Source organism: Odontomachus brunneus, unplaced genomic scaffold (assembly GCF_010583005.1).
Source record: "Odontomachus brunneus isolate Ranch 3 - 2012 unplaced genomic scaffold, Obru_v1 Obru_scaffold_078, whole genome shotgun sequence".
Classification (NCBI taxonomy): Eukaryota; Metazoa; Arthropoda; class Insecta; order Hymenoptera; family Formicidae; genus Odontomachus; species Odontomachus brunneus.
In genome coordinates, this window is record NW_022639528.1 from 847,516 (window position 1) to 859,206 (window position 11,691).

Sequence of the window (11,691 nt, forward strand, 5' to 3'; positions counted from 1 at the left end):
TTCCTCCCCGAGCTCGGCGAACTTGGCGAAAGGCGCAATATTGGCGTGCGGTCGTAATATTCGCGCGCGGAAGTTTTAACACGAGCCATTTCGGTTTTCCGATCTCGCCTCCGCTATCTTCCCGCTCTTTTTCTCATCACCCCCTCTGCATATCTCTGCCGCTTCTCTCTGTATCTATCTCTTTCCGCCGTCTTTTCTTCGGTTGCTTCGCGTAAACGGAGGGTAGTTTCGCGTGGTCGTGACTTTTCCACGTGGCACAAAGTCGTAAAATCCCCGAGGGCATAGGCGAAGTCGGTGACTATCGATTTCGCATGTTTCCTTTCGGAAATTGCCTTGTTTTTCTTCTCTCTTCATCTCTCCCTCCCCCGCTCCCCTTTCTCGCTCGCTCGCTCGCTCTCTCTCTCTCTCTGTCTCTGTCTCTCTCTTCGCCCTCACGCTTCGGGTCACGGCGAAGATCGATACGATATCGCGGACCTCACGATCGCCTGGGTGGTCCTCCTCGCGCAACACTCCTCGGCTTCTGGGACTGATTTAATTCGGCTACGTGGACCGTCTGATATCGCTCTTCGCTGCCGACCAGCGAATTCGTCGCTCGACGTGTCCGTTTATTTTTCTAACTCTTCTCTACGACACTGCACGACGTGCAAAGTTAATTTCCCATCACGACGCGAGCGAGAAAACCTTTACTTTTACTTACACTGAAGAACGACGAATTTTATTTTTAAATGCAACAATTTTGAAAATATTTTGTGTCATCAAACGCAAGTGTGAATGAGATAAAATAAATTTAAGACTCTTCTGACACACACAAACACACACACACACACACACATACAATCAATAACAAAATTATTGATTTGATGTCTTTGACTTTGTGTGTATAGTATAATACATTTTTGTACGATATCTAAAGAAATATACTAACTTGTATTAAATATTGTACTAAATAATCCCTGCATTGGCTCTATATTTGGTCCCTGATTTTGTCACAAGCGTGGATAACAAATCATTATGCTTCAATGTGTATTTCATCCCATTTTTACGCGCGCGTGTATGTGTATATATATTTTTATATTATTCTTTTTATGCTATTTCTGCTCGATAAATCGGTCTTAATGACGTATTGTTGTTACCTCTCATTCCCATGTATTTATCGCTAATATTAGCATAAATCAGGTGGAGAGTGGACTGAGATTCTCAGTCGTTCAATATTCCAAATGTAAGAAAATTAGGCGCGGGGCGCGAGCCGTTTCAACCCTCAAAAGCATGAAACCCCCATCAAACTATCCATCAATCGATTAACTTCCCCCCTGCAACTTCTACTGTCCGCACCTTCTCCCTCCCTCTCTCTCTCCTTCTGTTTTAACAAATATCAATTTGACTACCGTCTAGCCTATTTCTTCGCATGAGCGGAAATTATCGGCAGAAAGGGCGAAAAGGAAGAAAGAGAGGGTGGCGCTTTAAATCGCGAGGCTCGCTCGAGCCGTCCGGGTAATCCAGACAGATGGGACTCGTTAATGGGACGCGCGAGTAATTTGCAAGAAATCTAATAACACCGTGGCCTGCCCCCTCCCCATAACTCGTGGCTTGACTTTCCACCTCGAGGCCCCTCTGCCCTCGCCCCCAAGCCGGCCGATCCTCGTTCGAGGACCGTCTAATGACAATACACGGGCACCGTGCTCGTGAAAATTAAAATTCGCCCGGGGGTCGTGCACGACGTTCTCGTACAGCACTGGTCCGACCCGCGAGCACGTGTGAGTGCGTGTGTCCAGGTGGTCGTGGGAGATCGCGTGTAGCGATGGCGCCGATACCCACGCGAGATACCGCGAATACAGTGTCGAACAAAAGTCCGCGATTGAGTACGCGGGTAATTAATCGTCCGTCGATTCACGTGTGTTATGAAAGGTTCTCTATTTGTCGATTATTGGTAATGTTTCACCTTAAACATACAAACGCACCTACGTTTTGATCGGGCTTTCCTACCGAAAAATAAACGTAGCCTTGTAATCGCCCCAAAAATTTCCACTTATCGAATTCTTCTGTTATTTTACAACGTTTCGCGATGCTTTGTAAGGTGTTAGGCATTAATCGATTAAATTTGGCTTGACTAAAATTATCAGCAAATCAATAATCGAAATTGATCAGTCATCACGTATGAAATCACAAACAATTTCGTCTATTGATAAACTTGTTTGTGATACTTTTTTATTGGTTAGACTGTGATATGTGATTGCTTATACAATGATCAATAATTACTTTTACCAATTAACTGAATTATTCGTGATTACATACATGACGATTGATTAGTTTTGATGATTGATTCGCAAATTGTTTTAGCCCAAAACATTTTTAATCGATTAACAGTCAACACTGTTGTGTATGTATGTCATGTTATAGTTATTATTCATTCGATGAAAAACGTTAAGCTCTCTTATTTGTACGAATATACTCTGTGACGTTACGCAAATACGGTTTGGCACTTCTCACTTGAAAGTACAGATCGGTGTTGGCAGGAGGAACCTCTCCATCGCTACCGCGCGTCCATTCACGGTCGTGTGCGTGAGCACGTGCATGCACGCATGCATGCGTGCGTGCACACACCGCAGCTCGCATAGAAGAAGAGAAAAGACGGCGCGGGGGAGCGCGGAACTCGTTAAGCAGTTTGCGGTTCGTCCCGTCCTTTTTTTCCACCCGGGCGCGCCTTTAACGTAAACATATTCCGCGAAGAGATCAGCATCTTCCTCCCTGCGCGTCGCTTTTTCTTCTTCTTTATTTCCCCTCCCCCAGCCCTGTCTTTCCCCGCGCGCGTCTTTGTTTCTTATTACGCGCCGCTTTCTGGTATTTCGGTCCACCCACGACGCGCGCGAAAAACTCGCCGGTGTGAAATCGAAGGGCAATTTTCCGCGATATACGGTGCGACATACCACACATATACATACACACAGTGGGTCTTGGTACGTCGCACCTTGCGATTATTACCGCGCCTAAATCGCAAGAGGTACTTCTCAGCCGAGAAGATTATTGTCGTATCAAATGCACACAGGCCCAAGACTGTCCTGAGAAATACAAAAAGTGGAAGAACCACTTCGAAGTCAGTACGGAGGATTCCTCTTCTTATTTCGCGCTAAATGCGCTCGTTCGTCGCCGAATTTTATCTCGCCGACACGGGAATCGCGTTCAGGCCCCGACGGCGCAGACAGGAGAGAGGGAGAGTCAGATGGTCGCATTTAGCGCTAACTGCGCGTTGAGAATGCGGGCCTATGATCGCGAAAATATACGATCGATAATACGACATACGATCGAGGTATGCAGCGGGGCGATCTGGCCAGATTAGACGCCGATTAAAATTCACGGCGTGTTCAGGCAGTATAATTTGATTTCGTAGGTGTTCGTGCAGATCGAGTTACGCGAACCCAGCGGAATCGAGGAGGACTCCAGCGTGTGTTCTTCGTTTTCTCTCCCTTCGGCCGAAACGCGAATCTCGCACACGCGGCGGGCCTCCCTCCTTACTCGGAATAACACACTTGACGACTATTAAAATTGAGACGCGCTCATTATCGATTCGCCACGCTAATCGACCATGGCGGAGTTCGACTCACGGATTCCCTGTAGATCGAGTTACATGCGGCGGATTCGATTATTTCGTTCGATTAGCCACGAGATCGCTACAGTGGAGTTGTCTCGCAACGGTAACCTCGATTGTCTCCCTTCCTCTGACTCGCTTGGCCGTAATCACGCGAAAATGATTCCGCGACATCTTTTTATGGAGGATGTTACCGAATATCGTTTTCGTTTCCGTAGGAGTCAATTTTTTCTCAACACTGCCTGTAAAATATAGACATTTTTTTTCCCTCTTTAATTTTAAACTGTCTAACTGTCTTTGATGAAAATCCTGATTATTGCCGGAACATATAATATTGAGAATAATTCAAATTATGCATTGAGAAAAAATACTTGAAAGTTATGAGATATAAAGTTCATATTTGCAGAAAAAAAATTTTTTTTATTTTTAATAAAATTAAAAAGAAAATTGAAATTAGAAATTATAATTAGAAATTTTATTTCACAAAAATAAATTTTATATCTTAAATGAATGTTGAAATATCTTTCCTCAGTGTGGTCGCAAAGAATTATAAATGTTAAATCGATTTTTTATGAAACAACATAAGCATTTTTCTAAATATTTTATAATTTTCTAATATTGAGCTTTGGACAATAATCATTTAAAAATTACAGGGAGCGCAATTTGCAATAATACCCTGAAAGGAAATATATTTAAAAAATAGAAAATATTTATTTGGTGGATATTAATAAAATATATTTACTCATAGCAATATATGTAAAATATTTTTCAAATAAGAAAATATACATCTTCTAAGTGCTCCCCCTCAGCTGTTCATGAAAGCAATTATTTATTCCATTTGAATAAAAAATTTAGATTTAAATAAATATGTTATTGATACCTACCAGAACAAGTTTTTCTCATTCTTAGATACTGTTTTTTCTCGATGCAACATTTCACGCGATATGAGATAGCTACAGATCACCTTCGACTTGCATCCGATTGCAAGTGGCTTCGGCGCACGACTTTACTCTCTAGGTGGATTTTGGAAACGGATTTGAATCGATTATACACATTTATCAATCGTGCCTGGTGGGATTTGTACCGTGTTTGATTCCGGGTCGTTTTGGATCAGCGGGTGGTCCGATGTCCGCCAAGAAAGAGGAAGAGGAGGAGGAGATAGTGGTAGTGGTGGTGGGTCCTTCTGTCAGGCTGGATCGGACCGCATTAAGAGTCGGACGGCATTAAAGCGTTGTTTAGCAGGCTATTTTGAATTTTAATTCCCGCGGTCGGCAACGCGTGTGTGTTGCCGAGGTGTGGAATAGATTAGTTTTCGCTCACACGACTGTCAGCTACTTGCCGCGGGGCCCCGACTGACTGACTCGATCGCAAGACGACAGATAACTAATCCCCACCCCCCTTCTTTTTCCTCCTCTTATACACACGTACGCGTCCACCTGTCGCTTCACTTTCGTTGATTCTCTTCCATCCTGCTGGTTACGTATAATCTCGTCCCCTATTTCCTTTTACTGAAGATAACAACGATAATAATGCAATAAAAAGTTGCGAATTTTAATAGGTAATGCTTTCGCAAACACAAAACTTGCAATTGTTTCAGAATATAAAATAGAAAATTATTTCTGACAAAATGAATAATCAAGCTGATCTTGATTTTGCGATATTCAGCCTAAAAAAAATCTAACCTCGTCCTTAACGAAATTCTCTGAATTTTAGAGAATTTTACTCTTAAGAGAATTCTTCTATAAAGCTAAAAGAAAAATATTTTAAGCACGATATTCTTAAAGTTAAAAGAATTTTGTCCTTCATCTACAATACAAATTTTATTCAGAAATTTCTTTTAGTGAAAGCATTCTGCTTCAAGTAAACATATATCTCTTTATTCAAAAGGAAAAAAGAATTAGAATAATATCTAATGGACTTCCAATTAATATAGTCCGCTTCATAGAAGAGGAATATTTTTTAGTAAAGATTTCAGTTGGAATATAGGAGTACAGAAAATAGCACCTTGCAACTAGAGTTCTTCTCTTTGAGTGTTTGTTACGAGGTGACTCTCTAATCGCGAAAATGTCCCCCCATTCGACCGCCCATTGAAATTCGTCCACCTGTCCACAGGAGACCCTAGCGGCGATGACAAACGACGAAAACGACGGCGGATCCAGCTCGATCGATGAAGATGCCGCGTGAGATCGCGGCCGCGTGCTCGCACGAAAGAAGCGCAGCCGCGGTTCAAGGCCGCACGTCTGGCCCAAGTTCAGAGCTCGTTGTTGCCGCGGTAAAAAGAAGAGGGATGATCGATGGTGAGAATCGACTGGGCTAGTCACTGTGGCTTCGTACAGGAGAAGACATCACCTTGCGGAGGAGGTGCCAGGACTCTACATTCGGCGCCTAACGCTCGAGGACCCCAGAAGGAGGGAACCGTCCGGTTCAAGGTCGCAGTCCCCGGCTCGCCATATCTGTCATCCTCGCAGCGGCTATGCGCCCTCGGCGCGAGGATCCTCGAGGTACCGGCCTGACGCTAACTCGAGGTGTCCCCCCTGACAAATTTACGGCGAGCCGGGCCCGCTGCTAACTGTAGCGCCACGATTAGTTCGAAGGCGATGATTGACAAGTCGGAGAGATCTCTGCATCGTCTCGACTACCTTCGTCATATTATTACAATGCAAACTGGCAATTAAGCGATCAAGAAACTGGTTCCGAGGAATTTCAAGCAGTTTTCGCGTATGGGCTCCCGTCTATATTTAGAACATTTCTCCGATCCCGTCGCTCGCTTAACATATATCGCTCTCTTTTTCTCCGTTCCTTATTAAATTAAGAAAAAGGAAACTCGACAAAAAAAAGAATTGCCATGTATCCCTCCCACACACTCCGACCTCCTGTCCCACCTGGGAAAGAGCGCCCTGCCTTCTTCCCTGCAGGTCTTTCCGACAGGTCGCTTGGGAAAATAAACCGATTCGATTAAAACGATAACGATTAACGAGCCGCGTTAAAACAACCTAATGGAGCAACTGATCGGTCTGGTTATCGAATGATTAACGTCAGCCACGTACAAATCAACGCAGTTACGCAAAGAGTCATTCTCGAGCTCCTCGAGAAGGAGGAGGCCGGTAACGGTGTCGTGTGCGCGCCCACGACAGAGAGAGAAAGCCGGTCTAGGAAAGTCGCATCTCTCACGACGAGCACTCGTTAGGACCCCGTAATTAAACGTACTAAAATTTAACGGTCGGTCCAGGACGTACGATCGCTGCTGACGCTGCTGCGACTTAATAAAGCCTCACGGGCGATCGCACCGGTCTTGCAGCCGGCACTATAACGTTATTAAAGCGGCTCTCGCATTAAAATACGAGCAGTATCGGTACGTCATTATCATCGACGTTTGATCTTCCTCTCCCTGCTCTGGTCGTCTGCGTCCTCTCTCTCTCTCTCTCTCTGTGTCTCTCTCCTCTTCTCCCTCTTTCTTTCTTTCGATCTCTCGCTTTCTCGTTCTTCTTCTCGTCGCGCCTTCGTCTTCTCTTTCCCTCGCAACGTCACGGGTTCCACGCTGTACTCCATGCCGGCGAACCTGACCTCCGCCCGAGATCCGGGCAAGGTTACCGAGTTTATTGCGACTTTGGAACGTGCTCTCGTTTCGCACGAAGCAACTGAGTCCTCCCACGTTTCACCCGAATTCCCTTTGATCTGTCCCTCTCCCTTTTCTTCGGAAGTCTTTCGGTATGACTGGCCTGCATATCTTACGACATTCGCCTCGCCCTTTACTCCCGACAATTAAGTCTATTGCTCGATTCGGTAATCTAGAGCAGTTTGTGGATCGCGACGTAGTTTCTCGCTCATGAGTCTATTCGAACTCCCCTTGTGATAGAGAGGATGATGTATCTGTTATGTATCTTTATTGTAAGAGGACCCTTCGAAAATACACGCAACATTAATGAAAAATTAAATATTCAAATAACAGTCATTGTTTGATACATGACATATAATTTTGTTAAAAGAATTTTACAGTTTTGAATTTCAACTATGTTAAGTATAATTTTATGTGAATATTATGATAATCTCATAAGAAGCACAATATGACTATTTTGATGATAATTAAATATCTTCCTCTAATATTTAAAAACAATCCAATATTTAGTACTTCCCATTCATGAAAATTAATTTTGAGTAATAAGAACAGATTTTCTCCGTTGAATCATATGAACTGTATCGATGCAAATAACTTATTTTCGTTTAGCGCTTTGTATAATAATCTCATTTTAAGATTTGCATGCCAAAATAAAGGTATTTTCAAAACGAGAATGTCCTATTTTCTGTGTGATTTCTTTCAGTTAACTTGTATGTTCTGCCGCTATTTTGTTTTCATTCTCTTTGCAAATCACCTACTTTTAATGCGCAATTTTAACACGATGTTGCAAACGACTGCAGCGCATGTTTTGTTCATTGTATATATTTGTTCGAGACGGCGATATTTATTTTTCCCGGGCGGACGAATGCAAACGCGCGGCGGATTGATAAATCCACCGAATCATCTCCCGTCATGATTATTTCCAGTGTCCAGGGTATTATTTTTCCCCTCGAGCTCTTCCCGCGCTTCGTTCTCCATCGCGCGCGCGAGTCCGCCTTTTTGCTCTCGCTATATTTTTTCATCCCCTCCTTCTTGTTCAGCTTGCGGTTCAAGGTCGTAATCTTCTCGAGACCTCCTTTCTTTCAACCAGTTCCCCGCTTCGTCTCCCTTTTAATCTTTTTCTTCGGACGTTCCTGCGCCTTCGTTTTCGAAGTTCAAGGCCTTCCTCCTCTACTTGAATATTTCCTCCCGATCTCTTCCTCGTGCACTCTCGGGTTTTTTACGCTCGGTGCCCTCGTCCTTTCCGCTTATTTTCCGTCATTCGCACACATTCCGTTTTCCCGTCGCGCCCCTATCGATCTCTCGGCTCACTTCCTCACCTTCGGCGATAAATTTCGTTACTTTCCTTTCCCTTTCCATCTCATATCCTTAGATCGTGCTCGGTTACCTATGGTGTTTCACTTTCAACTACTTCCCGCAACTTCATCTTGGTTATATTTCCTCTTAAATAACTGTCGATTTTCGAGATCCGTATCACGTCGCCCTCTCTTTCCCGGTTACGAGTCCTCCCTTTTTCCATCTCCTTTCCTTCCAACTTCTCTCTTGATATCTACGATATCAATCCCTCCCTTATATTTCACTTTCGCGCGCGTGTTCCTCCCATCAAGAGCTTCGTTCTTCCCTCTCTTCCTTCACGTGGCGTCTCTTTTTCCTCTCGGCGTTTCCTCTTTGACGTGTCGGGCCCTCCAGGCTCCGCAATCATATCTAGTTATCCAGTTGTTCGATGTCGACGAGAGAAAGGCGAGTATCCTTTCTCGTTGTCGTTACGAACCCTTCCTGTGCCGTCCACGTGCAATCATCGTGGCGAGCGATCGTTACAAGGTGAACGCGAAAAGCGTTGTTAACTTGGTCGTGAGCCCTGCGGCCCTTTCCTCGCCGTCCCTCGAAAGACACGTCTTCATTCTTGTTTTTTCAAAAATGTCACCATGATAGCAACACCTCAATACTCTGTATGTCTTAACTTTCCATGGAAACTTTTCAATCTCGAGAGTAAACAGCCACACAAGAGGAAATGCGTAAACAATTTTATAAATTATAACATTTTTCCGATTACTCATCCAGCGAGTTATAAAACAAACTGGATTTTTTAGAAGGAAGATTTTGTGTACCTGCAGATACACAAAGCGGAAGATGTAAGCGTTTTATGATAAAATTCACAGATCTAAATGAGCGCGATAAATTTAAATCATTATGGAATTCAATTAACGTGTTATTTGTGAAATTAATACACGTCAGAAATTATTCGCTAACGATATCCTTGCGATATATATGTTCTTAAAAATTGATTATATATATTATAAAAACTAATTGGCGGTGATTAGATACATCGGAGAGTCTGAATAAAATTTGGTTTCCTTGGAATGCATATATTATTTCTACGTACACTGAAAGAAAAGTGTTTGCAACTATAATCGCGCAGTGAAAGATTTATAGTCAAGAGAACTATTTTTGTAGCAAGTAACATTTTAGCGTCAATAATAATAATCTTGTATGCATATATTGTTGTTACTTTTTTGTGCTAGATCAACAAAAAAATATAATTGGTGCCGAAAATATAATTTTGGTAACATTTCTTTCTTTCAGTATACGATCAGATTGCGTTGTTAACCTTTTCTTCCGTTCGGTCACTGTGTCTAGCTACAGATCTTGGCTGGAGAGGATACGTAAGGAGAATCCGGCATTCTTGACGATAGTATCCCTAGAACTGCCGGAATCACCGATTCCTTTGATAGAGTCGCAGGCGAACGCGCGTTGGAAGCGGTACGAGCCTAATGAAACCGCGAGTGATAAGGATGACATCCTGGACGAATTTTTGGAGAAGGTCACGGAGGCCGGAAAGGAAAGAGAGAAGGAGAGTCGCGCGGCGAGAAACAATCTGTCACGGAAAAGTCGGCGCAGCGGCAAGAGAAATGGTGAATCCTTGGAATGCACGAAGGCGCTCGCCACCCTCGAGGAATGTACGCGAAACATCGTCGAAGGTCAGATTATTAAACGGATACTCGGGAGAAATCGGATTTCCTCTAATTAAAGAATAAAGTCAGGGAAAAGTACACGCGCCTGAAACACCTCGTACAATTAACAGCAGTTAATTAAAGCATTCCCCCGTTCGCCGTGGAGAAAATAGAATTGCGAAAACAGAGAGTCGCGTTTCTCTCAGGTTCTTGTAGGTAAAAATCGAGCGTGATTTCCGTTTCTGTGCAATCCCAAAATACTCGGAGTAAAATTGGGAGCCCTCAGATTGCGTTGTAAAGGTAATGCGGTAACGCGGCTAACGTCGTCGGGATAATCGATATCCGTTACAACTTAATTGTCCTTGAAATCGAGCGTTTATAGACCACCGCGAAGGATCCCGCAAGAAGTCCACATTTTCTCGTCCATCGGCTTTACATTTAATTACCAATTTTTTGCACGTTTACTAGTTCATAGATCAGACGCGGCGCGTCAGTTTTTATCGATTCCCGCTCGACTTGCTCCGAAAGGCCTCTTGTCGAGCACCCATAGCTTGCTTACGAAAGTCAAAGATCGATCCTGGTCGCGGCGATCGAGATCGGATTTCAAGGACGAGTGTCGCAGGATCGCCGCGAGCAGGGCCTTGAAGCCGCAGCTGGCAGGATCGCCGCTCGCGAATCCGTCGCGGAATCTTTTCCGCGTGGACACGTGGCGGAATGATCGCACGACGTTGTCGCTTTGCAGGACCGAGTCGCGAAGGATCGAGCCGGCGGGACGTCGGCGGCGACTGCATATGCTCCGAGGTGCCGCAGGATCTGCGAATTAACTTTCGCAAGAGGACGACGCAAGAGGTCGCGCGGCCGTCGCGCACTCCGAGCCCGGAAGTGACTCACACGATTCGGATCGCGATGAAGTACCGCGACCGGTCGGGACGCGCTGCCGAAGACGACGAGAGTCTGGATGAGGAGGACGAGACGGCGGTGGCAGCGGAAGAGGAGACGGCAGACGGCGGCAGGAGGACGAAAAACGAGGGGAGCAAGAAGGATCTTCAAGGTCCGCCGAACGCGAGGAAGGAACCGATGAAGCAGGACGGTTGCTGCGTCGCCGCCGTCGGTGTGAAGGCCGCCTTAGACTTCACACTAAATTGCAATAGCGTGCGACTCACTTCTCGTGACACGAGCCTGAAGACAACGACGAGGAGCGAGAGGCAGGAGCGGCCGGAAACGCGAAGTTAGTTCGCGTGGGTTTCCTCTCGAAAGTGCCTCCTCGCTCGCTCGATCCGTTCCTCGCGGTGGATGCTCTGTAGCTTTAAATAAACACCGTAGAGCATAATAGTCCTCAATTATTTTCCCCTTTCCTGCTTGTCTCCCGAGGTTTCAGCTTGTAGTTAAAATCTCCGCTCGCGGAATAATCTTTCCGTTTGAAGTCTACGCTCTCTATCTTTCTCTGTCCCTTTTTTCTCTCAGATATCGAGTACGTTCGCTTCTTCCGTGACTATGGAGGATCGTATAGAATCATGTGCGATTCTAGTTGCGTGCACACG

General features: G+C 44.7%; 1 protein-coding gene across 1 annotated transcript; it reads left to right on the forward strand.

Annotated features, from left to right (window-relative positions):
* Window positions 1-5,756: 5,756 nt before the first annotated feature.
* On the forward strand, window positions 5,757-11,383 carry LOC116847450. Its single transcript, XM_032822460.1, has 4 exons — window positions 5,757-5,763; window positions 5,886-6,084; window positions 9,837-10,177; window positions 10,893-11,383. Exons 1-4 carry the CDS (start codon window positions 5,757-5,759, stop codon window positions 11,381-11,383), a joined length of 1,038 nt encoding a protein of 345 aa, XP_032678351.1.
* Window positions 11,384-11,691: the final 308 nt, after the last annotated feature.

Coding starts and splice junctions, on each gene's coding strand:
- LOC116847450 (XM_032822460.1), top strand. Junction 6,085..9,836: donor TCGGCGCGAGGATCCTCGAG/GTACCGGCCTGA, acceptor CACTGTGTCTAG/CTACAGATCTTGGCTGGAGA. Junction 10,178..10,892: donor TACGCGAAACATCGTCGAAG/GTCAGATTATTA, acceptor GTCGCTTTGCAG/GACCGAGTCGCGAAGGATCG.